Source organism: Dromaius novaehollandiae, chromosome 3 (assembly GCF_036370855.1).
Source record: "Dromaius novaehollandiae isolate bDroNov1 chromosome 3, bDroNov1.hap1, whole genome shotgun sequence".
In the NCBI taxonomy this organism is placed as follows: Eukaryota; Metazoa; Chordata; class Aves; order Casuariiformes; family Dromaiidae; genus Dromaius; species Dromaius novaehollandiae.
The window spans coordinates 48995873-49018221 of record NC_088100.1 but is presented as its reverse complement, the minus strand read 5'-3'; the positions used below and the strand labels follow the sequence as shown (position 1 = coordinate 49018221).

At 39.3% G+C, this 22349-nt stretch overlaps 1 protein-coding gene and 1 long non-coding RNA gene across 5 annotated transcripts in view; one reads left to right on the top strand and one right to left on the bottom strand.

The window, feature by feature from the left end:
- Positions 1–3280: 3280 nt before the first annotated feature.
- LOC135327851 (uncharacterized) lies at positions 3281–12459 on the bottom strand. Its single transcript, XR_010388314.1, has 4 exons — positions 12359–12459; positions 4862–4962; positions 4043–4324; positions 3281–3853 (listed from the first exon to the last, which is right to left on the bottom strand). It is a non-coding gene; the product is annotated as an uncharacterized LOC135327851 (long non-coding RNA).
- The window catches only part of BVES (blood vessel epicardial substance), a 32597-nt gene continuing 22295 nt past the window's right edge, over positions 12048–22349 (top strand). For 2 of the 4 annotated variants that reach the window (XM_026119932.2, XM_064508834.1), the window contains exons 1-3: positions 12050–12215; positions 17994–18227; positions 20576–20700. In XM_026119932.2, the coding sequence (XP_025975717.1) occupies positions 18005–18227; positions 20576–20700 (348 nt within the window). In that variant the 5' untranslated portion in view covers positions 12050–12215; positions 17994–18004. Of the gene's footprint in view, positions 12216–17993; positions 18228–20575; positions 20701–22349 lie in introns of all 4 variants that reach the window. The other 2 variants (XR_010388313.1, XM_026119931.2) reach the window with 2 other exon arrangements.

The window sequence follows — 22349 nt, the reverse complement described above, 5'->3', positions numbered from 1 at the left end:
CCTATGAAATTCCTGATGTAAAATGTACTTTCTCTCAAATTCTGTGATGTTTTAATAATGTATGGGAGCACCGGCTCAAGCTTTGGTAGGAGAAAGCTAGTTTTGAACCTTGAGGTCATTGTGCCTTTGGGGAGAAGTGTTTTGAATGTCTTTCCTAAATCACTTTCCTGCTTCTGTGCCTGAGGCATGGCAGTAATCAAAAAATAAGAATCATCATTATTTTATGAGACAATATTGCTGCTTGACAGATTGAGGTAGATCACATTTTTAATATTTAAAATTAAAAATTGCTGGACTGTTTGGTAGGACAATTATTGCATGTTTGTGTATGTGCAGGTATACCTACGAGTTTAGATCTTCGGAGTTGTTGCTGGAGGACCTAAAATAATGATATAACCCCATGGTTGAAAGATAATCATGCAGTATATTTATCCAGGTTATTAGAAGTGATATGAAAACACCTGTCTGAATGTCCTTCAGTGTAGAACAGATAATTTTGTACAAGTTATGCTTTTGTCTTCACGTCCCTTTCTCAGAGAGAGAAATCTGCCTAACATAAGTTGCATAGGGTACTATAACATGTAATGTGATAATCCCCAAATTGTGGTAATAACCCCTCCACATTATGTATTCTGTATTTACTGCTTACTGTGCAAAGTCACTGAGTTACAAAGCTGCTTTGTGTTGGTCAAAAGATAATTGAAAAAAATCATGAAAGGGGAGTTCATTGAGTGCTACTAAATGTAGAGACTGGCTCAGGAAATAGTTAAGGCACAAATTGCCAGAGGTTGGGAGAATATATTAAGGAAGTATAACTGTGTGTGCCCTGTTCTTATACTTTTGATTAGGTCATGGTTAGAGACAGGATAAAAGCCTAGGTGACCCTTTCGTATGACTTAGTACAGTTATTCTCATGCAACTGCTGTGATGGATTAGTATCACATCTTCTCTGTCTGTGGTGCTCAATTCCTGAAGTTGCTAAGAAGTGCAAGTATTCAAAGCTTTGCAAAAAATGCATAATGTCTCATAGGTGTGGCCAGTTGCATTGAATTTTACATTCCAAACTCCACTTCATCCAACTAAGCTATTGCTAGTTCAACATTCCATTTTCTGAAAAGCTTTTACACTATTTTTAATGGATGAATCAAAAATATCCATACCCATCTCTCATTCTGATAAAATACCAAGAATTTACAAATTCCTCTTGCTATAATGGGGCTTGGATCAATATGAAGTTTATACTTAGCATTTTATGAGTTAACAGTCTAGAAACATAAAAAGATGGTATTCTAGACTTTGGAGTAATATAAAGCATCAATTCATCCTCCATACTCTTCTGCGTTGTTGACTATAAGTGCCAAATCCTTTTCCCATGCATGTCTATGAAAAAAACTTGCATTAACTTAAATATGGGCAGGATTTCATAAAGTAATATGATCATCTTGTCCTTCAAAATGAGACCAAGGAATCCTGTCGCACCCAATTTTTTATCAAGTTTACAGATTCTATTTAAGCTGTTCCATACTGCTTAAAAAGATACCTGCTGTGGAGCATTGGATGCTCTACTATACAGCTAGGTGATTTTTTTTTTCTATGACTAGTATATGCCTTAGTTTCAACCTAGCTTCCAGCCATAGTCTCTTGTGATGCTTTTTCTGGTAGAATCAGTTACTATCAGAAATCTCTACTAGGACACAGCTGACTCATTTCCTGAACATGCTCTTAGATAATCTTGTTTAGCTTTTTCTAGTATGCTTTTCAGAATTTGTGTCATTCTTTTAAATCATTTCCAATTTTTTTAGCATCTGTTTTGATCATGACTAGTAGAATGTTTCAGCTATAGAATTCAGGGCATATATCTACAATAATATATGTATACACAAAAAAAAAACTGGAAGTGAGACAGCAAGACCTCCCCTACCCCCTTTTTTTTTTTAATTGTGACAGCTCTTCTAAAATGTACTGTAAAATACTCTCTGCTCTGTGACTCATAAAACAGTATTTTGGGTGATCTGCATAATTTACCTAAGTAACGCAGTACTCAGACTGACGTCAGTGAAACAATACAATTTTTTATACTATCACATACAGCCAGTCATAATCTATAGGTTAGTAAACACTTCGAGCAAGATGAAGCTCTGACTTGAACATCATTCAATTTATGCTTATGTTATTACTCAGGAATAACTATCAATGAGGTGGTCAGGCTCCTTAATACTTGGTTTTAAAAAAAAAGAATAATAGAGTCAGCGCTGCTCTGTGAAGCGAGGACACTATCGTGAATTCTTTTCTTTATCTGCAGTGATTTTCCTTTAGTCACATCTTAGTCTTTGAACAGTTCCATTATCTTCTACAGGATTAAGTCTAGATTTGGATATTGTTATGGGTGAGAGTGGCAGAATCTGCTGCACGTGGTTGTTTGCTCATTCGTCTGCATCACTCAATCCACCAGTGTTTGCAGAATTACAAATGTGGTGCTGGAATTGCCTTTCCAACCTGCAGAGGGGTTAAAATTTCATTTCAAGCCAAAAAAGTAAGTGGCCTAGGACAGTCCAAAGAGAGAATGAAAAAGAAAGCAGCACTGAACTTCCTACAGGTTCTATAAAGGAGAGGCTTATTTTAAACTGGAATTGTGGCAAATTAGTTTATTGGATGCACGAATGTATTGTGAGATCTTCAAAGCTTGTCTTGCCTATTTATGGGCTTTGGTGGCAGGTTGACTGCAGTCCTTTGGCAGAGTAATGCATGTCTGGTACATGCCTTAAATAAGCATAAAACTGACCCTCCAATTCATTTGTAAGGTAGTAGTTGCTTAACAAGCAGTAGCGTACAGGTAATAGAATCTAAATGTTTTTCACTCCAGCACACAACTGTGCTCAATACTGCAGAACCACAAGGGTGATAAACAGAGAGAATGCATCCCTATGTACTATTATAATTAATAATGCTGTGCAATGGAAGTTGTAAGCACTTAATGAAAAAGATTAATTTATGTGGTTGCCTATGATAATAGGGGGTCTTGGTGACTGAGGAGGTCCAGCAGTCCTACATTTTCAGGAATTAATCATCCTTCAACAAACCAGAAACTATGGCATAGTATGATCAAAGGAAACTCAGTAATAGAAATTATATATAAATATAAAATGATCTCTGCTAAGAAAGAACTGGGAAACCTGAATACATGCTTGGTTGAATTTGTATAGTTTTACCACACCTTGAAAAAGACATATGCTTGCAGTAATTAAATAAAATGTTGATGCCACATTTCCAGCAAAAAAAATCCTCCACAGTATCGATTTATTGTAAATGATAAATATAATACATATTTAGACTCAACATACATAAAAAATTAAAGTACAGTGTTGTTTCACTCATATAAACAGGTCTTGCAAACCATCTCTTAAAAAATTCAACAACAAATCCATAACTGTCTAGACTGAAGAAGAAAACTATTTAAATAGAAGAAACAGAAGTGATCATATATTTGCTGAATTCAGGGAAATTAACAGAACAAATGTTCTTTTTCCTTTCTATTTATGCAATAATTAAAAGCATACTTTTCCCCCAAAATGTTACAGAATTTTTTATAGTACAAAATAGATACCTTACCAAGCTGATTTAGTAATCTCTTTTGAAAATACTTACTTTGATTATATGCATACAAATATAATAAGTTCAGGTTTCCCAGGGGAAAGCATCTACTTTTTTTTTTCCTGTTTGCGTAATTCATGTTAACTTTTCTTTTGTGTAGATTTCTCTGTGTCTGCATTTTCTCCTTAATTCTCTTCAGGGGGCAGAGGCAGTAAAAGCTGTAGTGTGCCTTCTATTGTACTGTTCAGGTTGTCAGAATTAACTGGTTAAAAAAGAAAAGGATGGCTGAGTAGTGCTTGAATGTTCTGGTATTAATAATCCACATTATTAATACCATAAATCAATAAACACAGAGGAGCTGAAGAACTATTTGCTAACTCACTCTTTTATTTTAACATTTACGGTCTGCCTCCTCTGTTCGGTGTGAATCAAAAGAGTTAATGGAACTTACCCATGTAAATAAGGCCACCTCATCCTGGTGAATCAAACTGTGTAGGTAGAGCTTCATAAGTGCGAGTGTGTAGGAGAAAGGCAGCACAAGCATGTCATGTGAGATGTCCAGGCGCTCGCGGAGGCTCAAGCAGCAGCTGGAACTTCAGGGAATGCTGGCGCCCATCCACGCGGGTGTGCAGTGTTAGGCTTTGCATCCAGGGCCCAGGCTGGCAAAGCCTTTCTCCAGACTAGCTCTGCAGGTGGAGTCTGCCAGCAGAGGTTTTCGACCCAAATCGCCATTCTGCAAACCACAGGCGTTGTTAAATGTTAGTGTCAACCAGGAAAAAGGTGGGACATTGCCAAGAACTTGTGGGAGCAGAAGGATATTCTAGCAGTTAGTCTTTTGGTGTGAGTTCCCAAAAATTCAGTTGTAAGCTCCATTGTAGCTTCTTATTTAAGGGATCTGTGGTGTATTGTGGGGATTGTACTATTTCTCTACCTTAGTGGGGTTTTTGAAGATAAATGTATTGAAGATGATTAAGACACTTAAGTCATATAAATAAACAAATGCAATAAAATAATGGTAAATAACTATTTTAGAAGTGAATCTTGCAGTTTTTGTTGTATCTGCAAGTAACTCTCCACCCAAACTTGTCTAACGCTGGAGGCTTAGAACAGTTTTCTGGGAGTAACGTGTTAGGCTATCTTAGGCTGAGAAAGACACTGAACCCAGAAATCCCATTTCATGGCTAAGTGCTCTAACCATGTGACATTTTTATAAAAGCAAGCAGCACCATCATCTTCTCTAGCAACTGCATTTTATAAGAGAACATCGAACCTGCTCAGTTCTGTGACAGGACATCTTTGGATCCCTGTCTTCAGGAAGGACTTGTGGGTTTATGATCCTAAGCAGATGGAGGTCTGCGTGGTGCCTGAGCTCTGTATAGGGGTGAGACACAAATTTGTATTTAGCATTTCCTATTTGTAGGTTTTATTGGCTCATAAAAAGCATACAGGAAGATCTAGATACCCAACTCTGCATTTGGACTTCTAGGGGTCAATCCTAGGACCTTAAGAACTTGGCTCCATGGGTGGGATACTGGCAGGTAAGCTCTGGGATCAGTTTAATATACATTAGCTAATCCCCCGTATTGTCCCACGTGTATTCTCTTACACTATGATAAAAGCAAAATAACTTCTCCCTCAACGAAAATGAGGCAATCCAGTTCACAGCTTCTAGAATGCACAAGTATGAACATTAGCAGTTACTACAGAATAGTTAGTGTGCTGGAAATCTGTTCTGTGCTTTGCTCATTTAACTTGTACTGTTAAAATCTTTTAAATTTTTAGTGAATCAAGTTGTAGCAGATATTCTATTTTGCTAACAGATTTAGCTTAGAAAAAATAGTTTGAATACTTATTTTGAATATGAAGAAAAGCTGTCCTGTTTCATTTATAGAAATGTAGGATTCTCTCAAATGACATTTTTAAACAGATCTCCCTAGTGAAGTGAATGGGAGTACTTCTTAAAAGCCAGGCATACAGCACAGCTCTTAGTGATTTTTACTGGGTCTCCATTTGCTTGTTCCCTTCTGGCTTTTCAATACGCATAGTGTCTTTTCAGTATACGTTCATATTTTTAAAAATTACTGAATAATTATAAGCAGTAGGAAAAATTATGATAAATACTGACAACCTGAAATCAGATATGGAATATAAACCATTTCTATACTGTTTTTTTGGTTTAACAAATTCATAGTACTTTTCTCTTTACCATAGTCATTGCCATTTTAGTTCTGAAACTGTGCTTTATAGAGTGGTATATGTATTTAAGCTAATACTAGATGCAAAAGCAATAATCCTATATATAGAATCTGTGTATGTTTATTGCAGTACGTATCGTTATTTTTAATCCTATATAATAGGGCTTTGTTTGTTGCTTTTTTCTCTACAAAAGAAATATAATAAACATTATTCAGTAGATTGGTTTTATTCATTCATTCAAATTTGAGGAAAAAGGGTTTTTTAAAATTGTTTGATTTTACTCTCAAAGATCATTCAAACAGTAGAAAGAGGCAGTTAAGATGGGCCACATACCTCAGCACACATTTTGATATAGTCAATTGCAATATGCAGAGGAGAATGCAGTCCAGCATCTGAATGTGCCGGGCGACATAATTGAGGTGTACAGTGAAGGCAGGACCAGGCTCACCAGAGCAATTGTTCAGTGTTGATTGCAATGGGAGCAAAGTATCCTTCTGAAATGGTAAAGAAGGCACTTAATGCCGTCAAGCAATGCAGTGTTTAAACTACTATCTCCCTCAGCCAGGTTTATGCTCAAGAGAAAAATATTTCAAAGACTCTTATTTAAGACTGCTAATCTTAACAAGTGCATAAGGTACTCCTGCTTGATCTTCAGGCTACATCAACCCGTGCACTTGCACAGGACTTGCGCATTCCTGGTTTAGTTTTTTGCTTTTGATCTTTTGTTCCCAGAATTTATTTTGTGTTACTTTTTTCACTGGTATCACTGATCTGTTCCTTCACAAGATTTTCAGTTTTCTCCCCACCTCTTTTGTTCTTCCTATCCTCTCTTTCCACCTTTTTGCAAAAAGAAATTTAACTTAAAAATGCTATCTTATGCCCATTCTCACTTCTTCTGAGCTAATCTACTTACCTTTTCCTCCCCCTCAGAATGTGGAATATTTTCATTCTCAAATCCTACATGCTTTCTTCATCACTTGTTTAAATAATTCTGTAGACACATCTTCTACCTCCCTCCACTTCCACTTTTTTCCTCCTTCCTTCAGTTACTTAAATTAGCTTTTTGAATCTTTCATTTATATTCCTTTTCCATTTGTCTATCCTTCCAGAGATTTTAAACACTTGTCACTTAATTCCTTTTTTTCCTCTTGAAATAAAATCGTAATTACTTATCAATAAAAGAATAAAAATCCTAGAAAAATGTAGTTTTTAATAAGGCAAATATGCAAAGTCCTGGAAATTCAAGCCTAGCCTTCACTTCTCAAGACTAACCACCAACAAATATTAAAATATGCAGCTAAAAAAGACTAATACTTCAAGAAAACTTATTTATTGCAATTTTACCAACACCAGAAAGTACCCGTACATTTACCACAACAGTAGCTGGAATTCTTTTGGTTTACGTGGGCAGACACATGGACAAAGATAAATTCACAAAAATCTCTGCAGAGGGAGATTGTGAACTGTGTTTAAAATGGATTTACTTCAGGATTAGCACAGACAATTCTGCATGATCATCCTGAAGTTTCTTTGTGTACGGAAGTTCTCCAAAACAGAAAAATCACAGCCAGTTCAAACAATGCAGCCTAATCTGCTGTAGTGGCGAGCCTTAAGGAACAGGATACCACCCAGCTAGGGAACAGATGAAATGCAAGAGCACTGCTTGGTACTTGTCTTCCACTGCAATGACGTGTGAAGTAAGGGCTGCCTCATGTTAACTGAGAGCAACGTCTTGATAGTAACTTGAGTCCTTGACAATATTCCTCTATTTCCAGAAACAAACAGGCCAGTTCTGCACAGACTCACTGTTATTCCCTGTTGTTGTTATGGAGCTGCCACAGCAGAACAGTGACAGGCGTGCCATGACCCTTGCCTTGCAAAATTCAACAGTTTTTATAGCAGGTCTCCATTTTTTTTGTAATCATGTGATTTAGGTAACCAATACTAGAACAAGCAGAGCAGGCACTTCAGACAAGTCTCAGAAAATGCACCTGTGAGCAGATCATAGGTTTGCATATATTCATAGCAATCATTCACTGAGCAATTTCAAATAATGAACATGTAAATTAAATTGTCAGCATCACAGGTAATTGTCAGACTGATCACAGGTAATTCAGGAACAGGAATAATTGCTAAATGTGATTGGATAAATTGTTTACTGTGAACAGTTTAGATAACTTTTAATAGCAAACAATTTTATTCTGCCCTTATATCTCCTGATTGTGTATCCTTTGGATAAATATCTATGACAACCAGTGCATCTGTTAAAACTTGGATATTTTGACAGATCATTTTAGAAGAAAGCTGGCCCTTGGCTCTAATCTTGCAACAACCAATTATTATACTATCAGTCAGACACTTAAAAGCCCCAGGATATGATGTTTTATATCTGTTTCAAAAGGAGTTCACAAAAGGATAGATTTTCTTGTATAAATAGGAGACACCCTCCCCGTGGGTAGGGCATCGGAAAATTGCTGGACTATATACATTGCAATACATTAGAAAGTGACTGTCACAGTATCTGAAGTAAAAACGCATCAGGAACATACACTCCTCTTAAATAATCCCCTGGAATATTAAAGAATTGAGGTAGTATTTATCATTCACAATCTCTTCCACACAAACTTCCTTATAATAAAAATTAATTCTCGATGATGCTTTTGGATAAAATCGAAATAAATATTTTTTCTGTGAAAATGTGCAATGTTTCACAGTTATATGGCAAATGATATCTATGTGTGTATGTGCATACACACACGCATGCACATGCACACACATTGATCTTACACACCAGAGACCTTGCCATCGTCTCAAAGTAGCTGTGTCAGCCCAGAACACCTGGGACTCAGGGTTGCAGCAAGCAAGTATACAAAGCATTCATTCTTTCTACTGAAAATTTTGCCTGAAAAAGGCTGCAGAATTGGTAGTTTTCATCTGGAAGAGGCAAACAGTTTATGCCACCTGCAATTTTATGAAAATTACTTTATAGTTTGCTTAATAAAGTCTTTCAATAACCTGTTGCATCCAACTGAGAAACAAGAGAGGTTAGGTTATATTGTCAAAGATCACAGAGCACAATGGCGGAGATAAGGAACAAAATTGAGTAATGTGCAACATCCATCTGACATTTTCTACTGTGGACCATTACTGTGGAGAATAGCTAAAGAAGTAGAGAAATAACTTGAGCTGTTAAGAGTTTTATAGCTAAACAAGACAGAGAGAAAGTCTGCATCAATGAACGGCTGTAGTACCAATGCTTAGACCTGCCTCTACTAAGTAAATGCATCAATTCCATACAAATCTCTAAAAATTGATCTGGCTATTTGAAGCCAGCTCCTCATAAATGTACAAACAAACAGTTTTTACTTCTTGCCTCTCTCAAATCAACTTATATTAACAGGCTTCAATTAACTTGTATTTTATTGACATATATAGGAGGCTAACCCAATTAATTGAGTCTTCACAGTGGTTTAGCAGTAGAACATCAAACCAGTTTAATTAAATCAGTATATCCTTCTGGTGTACGTGAGACCTTGGGTTAAGAAAATAAATTTTCTTTATGAGACATTGTCAAATATATGACATTCTACTTAGAGAAGCTGTTATCTATAAAACTAGAAGTTATGTAAAATTAATATCTCCATAGAATATTAAAGCATTATTAATGATAAGAATAAGATAATGGTAAGCATTATTCATGCTCCCTAGAGCATTAATATCTCCGTAGAACTATGTTCTATTATCTTTACAAATTTGATGATAATCATTCTATTAGAGAAAGGTAGGTCTGTTAGTGTGTGTCCCACAGTACAAGACTGGACCCCATCAGAGCTCCTCTTTGAGGGCCAAGCTATCGGGGCAGTTGTCCAATCCATCCTTGTTTTTCTCTTTCTGCTGTCAGTAGCACTAAATACCACCATCTAGGTTATCCACTCAGCCTTGGTTCTTATAGCTCTGCTGTGCAGCAGAAATGACATTTAATCAAGAATATACTGGAATATAAAGATACCAAGAGACTGGCTCTAATCAGGACAAAATTCTACTCTGTCACGTGATTGCAAATACAATTAGTTAAATTGTCAGATTTTCCTAGTCAACTGAGATTTTCAAAATTGGGCTAAACAGCTGTTTGTCACCAAGGCTCCCCATGAAAAACAGAGAAGATCTAGAAGGTAATGAGAAAAGTACAAAGACTCTATAAGACACAACTAGCACAGAAAATTGTATTTTTCCAATGCATACCACTCAGTAACTCGTTTGAAAATGCCGACATGTCAGTCTAGATTTGTATAGAAGCTGTTTGACAGGCTGCTTTGTGCTGCTTTTGGAAGCAACTTGGCCTTGCTCCAGCAAGCACAGCTGAATATTATCAGTCTCAAACATATGCTAGATGCTATCTCCTGTAACCATTCCAGTGGCCATATGATCTGAGTTGTTCTTCCTACCTTTCTTCCAGCTCACTTACTCTGCATATCTCAAGAAACAGGGAATACACCCACAAGGTTGACTGGCCTGTCAGTGGAAACGCAGTCTCAAATTAAGTCCTTCATAATAAATGTTCATAATAAATTTTGGAAAATTGGGTCTCATACCAGGCAGCAGGATTCCTAAAAGTCCTATTTACATGGCACATATTAGCAGACATATCCAGGTCTCTTGTCCAAGATGTAAAGCCGAGAATAACCATAACAAAGCCACAGTCTCCTGGGACACATGTTGAAGTGTACGTGTATAGACAGCTACTTCAAAAATAATTCAGGATCCTGTATTCTTCTTTCCGGAAACATAAAACTATAATGCTGACCATACACTCTCAGCCGCTATAAAAACACACTTTGTAGCTAGCTCATCAGAATGTATTGAAAGAGATTTTCTGCCTTTGCAGTCCTCATTTATCACTGACAGTCAGGCTTAGGGATGGGCTGGGATGCCCATACACTGTATCTGCAATACCTTTCATCGCTAGATGATACACATCAACATCCTGCAAATGAAGGCATGCTAGGCAGCTCCTCAGTCTGTCCTGTAAAACTGGTAGTGCAAAAGCATTACAGACAATACATCAGCAGCACAATCTATCAACAAATACAGGCACAAGTGGCCTGCTTCAGAAACATGTCATTTCTGGGAGCTGTAATACTGCCACAAGGAAGCTCTGTGCCATTTCTTAAACATTATGCTCATGACAAAGCAACCACAGCAGGTGCCAAGTTGAGAAGAACAGTTTTATAAATGCTATTGTGACTCCTTGACTCACCATATAGGGAAAATACTGCTTGCCACTTGTTTAGGGTAGAATTCAGCTCTCCTAATTTTAACCATCCGAAAGCTAGGCACTTTGCCCAAGCTCTATGCTCCCTCTACAGTGAACAGAGGCATCTCTGTGGGGTGATCCACACCATGTACTTTAGATGCCTAAGTTGGGCACTCCTTGATATTCGCAGGCTTCACACTCGGAGGGAACAGAGTTGCAGCTTACAGTCGAATAGGAGCACAGAGAACGAGGGCAGCTGCACCCCAGCGTCCCCCGGTATAGCCTCCTCGTGATGTACTGGGGCCCAGAGGGAGCCATGCAGACAACATGCTTGAGGGTAGCACAGCTACTGGAGGAAGACCTGGATGCTCTGCGGTGTTGGAGCACCATTCCCAAACCTGCTGCAAGTCAGCTCCCACACCCCCTCCACGGCAATGGCATGGAGATATTTGGAAGAGGCTGGTCACTTCTACCCCTTTTACCACTTACTGCAGGATAAGGAGTCACAGGCCTGCTAGGAGCTGGTGCTGCACAGCCCATGGTGCTAGTGTCACTGTCCCCTGTACCAGGATATGCAGAGGCCATGTGGCCCAACTGCCCTGGACAGCAGCCACCAGCCAGAGGTCCCGCTTCCTCGGTCCTGCTTCCTCACCTCCCCTCGGCCCCCCCCCCCCCAGGGCAGAGTCTTACGCCCCTCAGGCCAACCCTGCCACACACCCCACGCCGCCGCCCCACATCCCACACCTCACAGCACACCACCCCACACCACAGCCCCCAGACCACATCGCCACCACAGACTACACCACAGCCCCACTCCACCCCCAGACCACACTACACGCCACCGCACCGCGCCGGCCCCTGGCGGCAGCGCCCGCGCCCGCGCTCGGCCCGGCCCGGCAGCCCCCCGGGGCGGCGGGAGGCGCCTGCGCGCTGCGGCCGCTCGCTGCCGGCCCCGGCGCTGGCGCCGCCCGCAGCCTCTCGGCGGCTTCTGCCTATTTTAGTCACAGCGGCGGCTCAGTGGCCGCGGCGGGCGCGGGCGGGACGCGGTGCGGCGCCGCGGGCTGCCGGGCTTGGCCGTGCCGCGGACCGGCGAGCGGCGGCAGCGCGTCCCGGTACCCTCACCGTCTGGCCGGGAAACTTTTCCGCGGGCGCCCGGCAGGGGGCAAGGGGACAGGTAAGGGAGCTGCGCGGCTCGCCATGGGCGACAGGGTGAAGCCCGCCGGGGTGCTGCGGCGCGACGCAGCGGGCGGCCCTGCGGCACGGAGCCTCCGCTTCGCCCCTGGCGCGGCGGGCAGCCCCGGGCCGCGTGAGGCGTACCTGCGTGCGGGCAGCGAGCTCCGGGCGCGGGGGACACTGTCGTTTCGGGAGGCGAGGCAGCCCCGCGCGCAGGGCGGCGGGCGGGTTATCCCGAGCAGCGCACAGCCCCTGCCGGCCGGCGGCGCAGGGCGGCCGTTGGCGAGCGGTCCATGGCTGGAAGTCTGGCGGGGCAGCGGGATGTCACTCACTGTTCGCCGGGTGTCCGCGGCTAGGTGCGGGCAGCAGGCGCGAACCGTGATTTACCTTTACCTTTCCCCAAAGTTGGGGGTGTTTCCTTCTTCTCGATCGCGGTTTGGGGTGAGTGAGGTCCCGTTGAGCGGTGAGGGCTCGCTGGCTCTTAAACAGGCGGCGGGGAGAGCCGCAGCTCGGGGCGACCGTTAGGGGGGCGGCGGCGGCGGCGGCTCGGGGCGCGCCGTTTCCCCTTCCAGCCGCTTGTGCGGGAGGCTCGAGCGACAGGGTGGAAACGTCGTTTCGTGGTGCTAGTGGTGGTTTCCAGGTGGGATCGACATTCCCGTGTGCTGGGAGCCTGGCGTTGTATGTGCCTTTTTTTTTTTTTTTTTAACCTTTTTTTTCGTTTTTAAACACCCTTTGTGCTAAACTTTTTGCAGCAGGTGGCATCTGAGCAGAAGCGTTCAGCGCTGGTCTTGACAAAACACGTTTCATGGATCCCGGAATAAACTCTTAAATCGGCAAATATTCGTTTCTTATTAGAGGCCCTAAACGGGAGGGCAGGCTGGAGGGTGTTTTCTGTTTAGGGTCTTTCGATTTTATTTTTTATGAATTCCCCCTCCCCCCACCCCAACTCTATCGGGTTTTTAATTGGTGGAAAAAAAAGAATAGTCTGTTTTTCAGTGTGATCCCGTCACTCTCAGCATTCCCTTTTTGGGTACTCTGGAGCTTACCAGGTTTTGTTGTGCACATGTAGACACAGTTGTCAAGCGCTATTCTGTGTGCTGTAATAATAGCGCTGTTGGGTATTTTCGAAACAGAGTTTTCCTGATGTTGTTGCAACTCATGTATAGAAAAGTCACTGTCTTGGCAATGTCTCTTTTGGGGGGATTTGGCTTTTTTTTTTTTTTTTTTTTTTTTAAACAAATGGTGTTTTTCACTTTTGCATGTTGTGGGTTAAAATCAAGCTCCACTTGCACTGGAAGAAAAATAAGGGTTGTGGAGTGACAGTTGTGGCTGCACCCTTTGACAGGACTTTTTAGTGCATCTGTGTAATATAACCCAAAGACAATGAGCTCAACTACAGTTAAATTTCCAGTGCCTATAATACAGCTAGTACATAGCACAGCTTATTAACTTGAGTATATAGTAAGAATATTTGTGTTAGGATATTTTTGTTAACTATGTATAATGAAAATATTGTTAATTTTTATCTAGAGTAATGGACAGATTAACACTAACAAATTCTTGTATTTACTGACATGTTTAAGGGAAATGAACTTGCCCCAAAGAGCGTACGGAAATACATCTTTTCTTATACCACTTTCCTGTTCACTCCTACTTCATTATAAAAAGGAAATTGGTAGCTTAAACTGTAATTAGCTTAATCATACTATCACTAATGATTTGTCTTCAGCTCACAAAAGCAAAGAAATTATTATTGATTGTCTAGATTGTCTATGCAGCTTCTGTGCTGCAAGACCATGGAAAAGTAATTAAAGTTCTGGAGGTATGATAGATTCAAGCTTAAGAATTTATCTTTAGACTCACACAATCCATCTCCACATAAGTGAGCTAGCAATGACTTTAAAGTCATGCAAAGGTGTTCAAGCAAGGTTTAAAAAGCTCACTTAAACAATGCTGAATAGTATGGCTGTGGGATACAAGTGTTTTCAAGAAAATAGATGCTAACTTGAGTTAGCTACTCTGCACTGTCCTATATCAACTTGGCTAACTTGTTTTTGATTTGGAACCATCTGCTTTAAATTCTTCCATTTTAGCTATGTTTTGTGAATGTTGTGTAGCCATCCATTAAAAACTATATATATACATATATATTCTTTTTTCTCTTAATGTATCTACACATCTGTTTGTCTTGCATGCCATAAAGTTTACATTTCAGTTGACACTATGCCTTCCATTTTTTCCAAAATGACTTGACTGTATTCATTGTATCTTTAGCCTCTTACATTAACATATACATGTCAAACCTGAAAGTCTTCTATTGTGTTAATCTTTCCTAGAAACAACCCTACATGAAAGTTGTAGAAGCTTAATTCCATACTTCCAAAATAAACATTTGGTACCATGAGTTAGCAGTGGGTAGGAAATAACAATTGCGTGCTCAGCTGTTGAAGAGCAGATTTTTGTTAATACTTCAGTATTATTGGACAGCAATAAAAGTTGAGAGCAAAGAGTCTGGTGTAAAAGTTGCAGTTATTATTTTGCATATTTGTCTTTCCGGTGTTACCTGTGGATAAACATTTTAGATCGGAGCATACAGTCATGCATGCCTGTTTTTGTTGTTCTTGTTGGTTTTCAGTCAGACTCCCTGGTTGAAATTCATGGGCAGTTCTTACGAGCCAGTGGCACAATCTGTCCTTGTGTCATTTTGCAGATTGGATAAATCTATTTCTGCAAGCTTTTAAAATATCTTAACAGAGAAGTTTTGCGGCCTTCCATTACCTGTTTTCTGGTATGTCAAAGTGCTGCAGTATTTGTTTGTGAGTAGTAAATTAGCTTCAGCTCTAATTATACAAAGACTTTCATGTATTAAAGACAAAGCTTAAGATGGCTCCTGGGTTCTAATTTAGACAACAAAGTTGGTGGCCCAGACTTTCAAAGTCATTGAATATCCTTTTTTACCACTATGGATACTTTATAGTAAAAGACTTTAAGTGACTTGATCAAAACCTGTTGGAGAAACATCTTTCCATTATGACAGTTTTGGGTGGTCGGTTGTGGCCTTTGTATATCTGTGACTAATGGAGTATTGTTTTGGCCAGGTTGTGAGGTGAATGAGATTGTCATGTGCCATGTAGTTGACTGGGCTTGTTGGATTTCTAGTCTTCCAGTGTGTGGTTCTTTACAGCCAAATGTAAAAAGAGTAAGAGAGCCTTTATTTTCCCAACAGTACAGTACAAAACTTTCTATTAAAAGATCATGTGTCTGGAAAGATTCATGGATTTGTAATCAGATGCAACTGAAATTACTTGTTCTGGCCCTTTTTGATCATGAGTAGAATTGATAGCCTTATGACTAGCTGCATACATGATTTTGGTTGTCTTTATTCATCTTGTTGCCAAACGATGGCATATTTAGTGGTACTTCTATGGCAGATTATTAGACAGGTGAAAGATTGAATGTATAAAGAAACACAGTTGACAGCTTCTTGCAAAAGACTTAGGGATCCTGCTGTTCCAGTTTAGGGAATTTATATTGTTTGAAAATAGGGACAACAGGAGCACAATCACAAGATATGGGCAAGATTAGCGCAAACGCAGTTATCCAGAGTTAGTAACGACTTTTTATTAGTGCATTAAAATTCCAGTCCTGCAAATTCTTACCAACTCTAACACTTTTACGCTGTTGGAGTGTTTTCATTAAGTCAGTGGAACTGTTCTTGTGACTCTTGTTTCAATATTCTTGCGTAAGAACTGGAGAAAAATATGAACTTGTTTGAATGATGCATGTATAGTAACTGAACCATGAATTTGTTTGGGCACCATAGTTATTGGTACCATAACTTATATAGAATTTCTTTATGCCAAAGAACACACACTTTAGTTGACCTTTGTGGAAAAACTGATATAGGAGTGAAAAGAAAATGTGAGCTTCTTACAGAAGAAATGTATTGTGTATTTTGGTAAAAAATGGGCTGATCTTCCCCCCCCCCCCCTTTGAAGATCACTTTTATCCAGAGATTGTACATTATATCCATGCCAGTGTTTGATCCTGCAGGGTCTCTGCATGCTCTGTAGTGACTCATCTGTGATAGGCTCTGGAGCATCTGAGGGAAACTAAGAGAGTTGAGTTTTTCTTCATGATTCCTTTCTTATCACCATTGCAGGAGTTGTCTAACTTGCTTAAAACTTTCACACAAGTTGATGGAGAAAAATAAAAAGTGTGGATGGAAGTAAAACAACTCTGAACTCCTTCACAGCCCAACAGACACTCTTAAATGACAAAAATACTAAGTGTATCCTAGACTGCAAGAAATGTTGAATTCATTAGCCATGACTTGAAAGTCTGCTGACTAGACTAATTACATGACAATAAGCATGCAAGACAGGGACATGCACTGTCTCTACAGACTTATTTGAATGGAAATCCCTCTGTGTTACACATGATGGAGTCTGTTTGCTCAGTGATACATGCATGTATTTCATTAATGAGAATCAAGCAGAACTCAGTATAATCTCTACTGTTGCAACAGTAGGGGGTCATACCTACTTTGCTGGAAACGGGAGTCTCTCTTGTTTTAAAGAGTCTCTCTAGAAACAGTATTATTCCACTAGCTAGAAATTGGTATTTATCTGTGCAAAAGACATCCTGGACTGCTAACACTTTCTGGACTGCTTCTAACGCTGACTAGTTCCTTACAGAGACTGTCTTTTAGGATTTTAAAGGTAATGTCCTGAAGTCTTCCAGTTTCTCTTACTATTTAGTTTTCAATAGGAAACTTTTTGGTTTGTTTTGGAGAGAGAGGTTTTTTTCCCTTTAAAGTGTAAAGAAAATCTGCTACCTTTGTTATTACCACGGGGAAGAAAAGCCTATGTATTTTTAGATTAGAAATCAGTTCTTTTAACTGCCTGGTTTTCTCCAGGAGTGCCATGGACAATCAAAGGTCTTGCCAATCTTTTGGCGAAATCAACTGCTCTACCTAGCACAAGCAAGACTTGTAACTTTGTCATAACTTAGCAGTTTGGGTGTCTTCCTTTCAGATTTGGTAGTATCTGATCAACTGAGAGGTGAAACAGTAGTATTTTTAATGCTCTAAAAGTTTGGGGGGGAGGGTTGGTTGTGTCCCCCCCCTTCCCAGTTAGTGAGTGCAAGATCATATGTTGCTGAGGAGTCATGCAAATGATTCTGCAAGAAGGACAGAAGATGAGACTGTCTTTGGTTTTGATTTTTAATCAGCCAAATAGCATGGGTTCTGCCTTTAAGAACTTCCATTCCTTATTTAGAGGAACAGCTTTGTATGTCATAAAGAAGACTGGCATGACAAAAGCCTCTTTTTTTTTTTTTTTTTTTTTCTTTTTCTTTTTCTTTACAGCTCTTACATAGGTTGGCAAGTTCCCTTAAATATTTACTTTACCTAAGATCATGGACCCATTCAATAAGTGGTAGATCAAAATGCAATGCCTCTTTGTTTAGAACTGGGAGGAATACATAGGGTGTCTTAATGAGCAATTGAAGTTACAATACCAGGTGTTCAACCAGTGTTGTGTTTATGGATATCATCAAAATTCTGAAATGTACCCTTCTTCAAGCCTAACGTTTAGGTGGAAAAGATAGTAAAACATTACCGAACTATGGATTTACCTTGCATTCTTAAAGTATTTGTAGAATTTCCATTAATGATAATGGAAAATATACATTGGAAAGAGAAAACACTAAAATCCTTGTGTAGGTCTAATATTTTTCAGTTTAATGTATGATAATTTTCTTCTTTCTCTTTTTACAGGAGCCTTTAAGATGAATACCACAGCAATTAGCCCACTCACTGTTACTCCCCTAGGTTTTGTTCCAGACTTAAAAAATGCCACCCTTGTGCCTTTCAATGAGACTGCATGTGAAAACTGGAGAGAGATTCATCATCTTGTTTTCCATGTGGCAAATATTTGTTTTGCAATTGGACTAGTTATTCCAACTACTCTGAATCTTCATATGATTTTTCTGCGAGGCCTGCTGACCATAGGTAGGCCAGTTTTCTGGAGAGCTTTACAACCTTCATGAAGTAGAAATAGTGGTTAGTGAACATTGTAGAGCGTTCTTTTGGTCTCTTTGATTTATGGTGAAATTCCAGCATATATTCATGGTCATTGTACTTTGCTGAAGGTGTTCTTTATGTAAGCGTAATTCTGACCCTGACAGACATTATCTGGAAAAGGTTATATATATCCAGACTCTTAAAATTTTGTGAAAGTAAAATTAACAACTTCAAACTTATGTAGGTGTTGATATGAAAATTAGTAGAACTCATTTATTTCAGACCTGACTGGCTGCTTACAATTTGCTAGGCTCTGAATCATAGTTGAGTCTATGGATCATTAAGACCTTGGTTCTAGGCTTCATGTAAATAGTGGGGCTGTGCATTGGCTAGTACACTGGCTTAGTGTGTCTGTAATACACAAGGTTTTGCTTGAGAAGCCTAATGTAACTGACGTGTTCTTTAAATGTGGGTTCAAACCCATGGCATTTGCTGTTCTTCAGTGTTATTTTCATTTCCAGTTTAGAAATGGTAGTTTTCAATATAGAGTGAAGTCTCAGTTCCCTTGAAGTTGGTCAAATTTCCTCCACCACTGTGGTCATCTCATGATGCAAAAAGATTTGATTTCAGAGGGAATACTAAATTTGGCATGTTTGAGACTAAGCAAGCACGATTTGGTTTGTAGCATTCTGGCAGTTCCACAACTCTTTCAGCCTATACTACCCCTGTACTTTTTGTGGAACAAAGTCTTTGTGGTTGAATGAAAAAGCAGTGCAAGTCATTACAGCGTAGGGAAGAGATGTTGTAGAAACCCAGGTGTTACTTGCTAGTATCACAACACAGAGGATGCCCAAGGATTTTTGAGTGAGGATGCTTATTTGTGTGAAAATATGTATCAGTTGTATGATAGAACTTCTGTGATCGAATTTGCAATGACTTTTGCCATTTCTTTTTTACAGTTACTATAGGATAATTTATCAAAACAGACTTCACTAATGACCAAGGGTCTCAGCATTGTAAGACCTTTTGTCTGTGGAGTTCTCATTTAAAAACAATGGGAGTTCTGCACATGCAGAGCTTAACTGCTTTGGGCTCTAAATCTTTTTGCATTTTGAACTGAGAAACAGATGTGGGATCAGAATTTTTCAAGCTGAGATAGCAGCTGGAAGCAAATATATTCTGTGAGCAGCAGAAGTAATGAAGCTTGGTTTCCTATGGATTTGTGTCCTTTATGCCAGTGTCCCTGCCCCAGCCATGTGCTGCTCCACAGTATCACCTCTCTTTAATACTTTCAGGCATTGTATTCTCCTATCCCTTTTGGTCTAATCAATCCATTGATAAGAGACACCACATTTTAATTATCTGGTCAGTATATAAGTGCTGCCTGGCCAGTCAGCAACTCAGACAGAATAGATAGATGCTGAGTTTGCATTGCCTTCAGGGAGAAAGGAGGAAAAGACAATAATTTGGTACCTTCTCCCTTTCTCCCTCTTCCTGTTTGCATAAAATTTACAGGAAAATATATCTGACTTCTACATTTCTGTCAGATGTGGCTGAATTTGGCCAGTTTGTTCAGTTATTTGGGATAGACTGACGTGTAATCTATCATCTCATAAATATAGCCTTTATATGCTAAAAATAGTATTCCTAATCATACAGCATGCCTTACCTTATAGAGCAATTATCATTATTCAAAGTGAAGTAACCAAAAAAGAGAAAGCATTTGAAATTTTCTCTTTGATGGCATACGAGTAAAATCTGGTTCCTGCTGTGTCTTTGTCACAATGCAATGACAATGATTCTTTTACATTTTCAAAAATATCTGTGCATGACTTCAGGAGATTTTTTGCAGCTGCTGCTTACTAATTAGATATGAATGTTCCTGACACAGATAATGAGGGTTCATTTCTCTCCTCTTGTTTGTCTAATTAATACAATACTAGTAATAAAGTTTTGTGGGTTGGTTAATTTTTATTGTGCTGAAGTTACAGTTTTCCCTTGTCCCACTTCTCCTTCATTTTAGGAACAGACTATTGTGGTCTGTACTTTTCTGCTTTACCCAGTCCTGATCTGAATTCTTGTTCCTTCAGCACTGCAAACCTACGCTGCAGCCCAGCCTCCTGAGGGTCTGCCAGTGCCTGCTTGTGGTGTGGTAGTGAGGGGCTCATAGTAACATTACATGCATTGATATACAGAGCCTAACAGTAGTAAAGCTTGTAGCAATATATTGCTTTTCAGTGTAATTGTACGCTTTGTCAACAAACAAATTCTTGATAGCTTTGTAAGAATGTACTTACTGATCATTGAAATTTAACTTGCTATTTTAATTTTTACAGGATGTGCGTTGTTCATCATTTGGGCTACACTCTACCGTTGTGCCTTGGACATAATGATCTGGAATTCTGTTTTTTTAGTTGTCAACCTTTTACATTTTATATACCTAGTGTATAAGAGAAGACCGGTATGTATAACAGCTAAATTCCACAAGCCAAACTTAGTAAGATGCAAGAAGAAGGTAGTTTTGCCCATATTTGCTGGACAAACCTATCAATGAATTATACAGCAGTTCTTTCTAACTGACTCAGCTATGTCAGTAAAGAACCAGACCATTAGTATTTTCAGTCACATCTGATGCAGTACATAATTTCTTATTTTTTTTCCTGAAATCCATGTTATTTAAAAACTCTTTGGGTTTCCGAAGTTACTGTTGGCTGGTTTGGGCCCTTCTGATTGTAAGGAAGAGATTACATAGTTTCATGGCAGAGAGACCAAAAATACTATTTTGATTTTTGGGTTCTGTATGTATTTGTGTTTTGTCATTTGCCCCATCCTCCCACTCACAAGAGTACATGCATATGCACATTCTGAAATAAAATCCTACTAAGATATTTCAAACTGAGCATGCTAGGATAGTATTTTTTTAAGATTAGGAATTTGGGAGGGATCAAACTTTTTTATCTGACTTCTAAGACTTGACATTCTTTGTGGTTGCAAGGAGACTGATAAATTATAAGTGTCCAAATGGACTGTTATTGCAATGTAGAAACAAATTCTAATGTCCATCTATAAACAACTTTCACACTCTGCTTTGTTCACAAGTGCTTTGACCTGTATGTTTTGTATGCCATATTCCCTTTAAATGCAAATGAAAGGTAAATGAGGTGCTACTCCCGTTTCCAAACATCTGTGGGACTCAGAGATAAGCAGGAAAATTGGGTAAGATGTGGTAAGAGCAATATTAAGCAAGGTGATCTTTCCTTTTTTCTAATTTTGTGCATTCACTGAGTTGGGGGGCCATATCTGGGAGTTTTGCAACTCCTTTTGTTCCCTTTAAAAGAGTGGATTGGAATACCATTCTTCAAATGCATCCTGAGAGTATATTTGAAATAGATAACAAAAATAAAGGATTATTTTCCCTGCCTTTGCGTAAATATATATCTAACAGAAAGTTAACTTATTTTGTTGTTATTATTCACCCAGAATTACATTCTGTCTCTGCAAAATGATCAACAACCTGGCCTTCTGTTGGTATGTGCACATCCAAACTAGATAATCTTTAATGTAGTATTAGCTGTTACATACCAGCCAAATATTAATGAAATGGTAAATGTTCAAAATGTTCTGCAGTCTCCAAAATCTAAGGCAAAAGAATTTGTAATGTGAAGGTTACAGAAGTATATTTGGATCAGATTATCAGGTTTTCAGCAGAATAACTCTGCCTTTGTTTAAAATCAGATGCATTCCAGAGGTATGCAACAGCTGGTATATTTAAAAAAAAAAAAAAAAAAAAAAAAAAAAAGCTGGAAATATCTCTTCACCAAATCAAAGCAGCCTGTGCAAGAAGGCAGCTAGGAAATTGGCAGCCTCTTCTTCTCCTGGCAAGGCAGCATAACGCTTGACTTCTCTCTGGCCTAGAGGACTGTTTAAAGCTAGCTAGACTGATCTACTACTAGACATTTAGATATGTATAGTAAATATTTCTAGTCGTCTAAAGTATTCTCTGCCTCTCGAACAGTTAACTTCCCAGTTAAAGGGTAAATTCCTCTTTTGTGTTGCTAACGCTGTTTATTTTAGAAGTCTGTTCAATCCACTTATATTATCAAGATACAA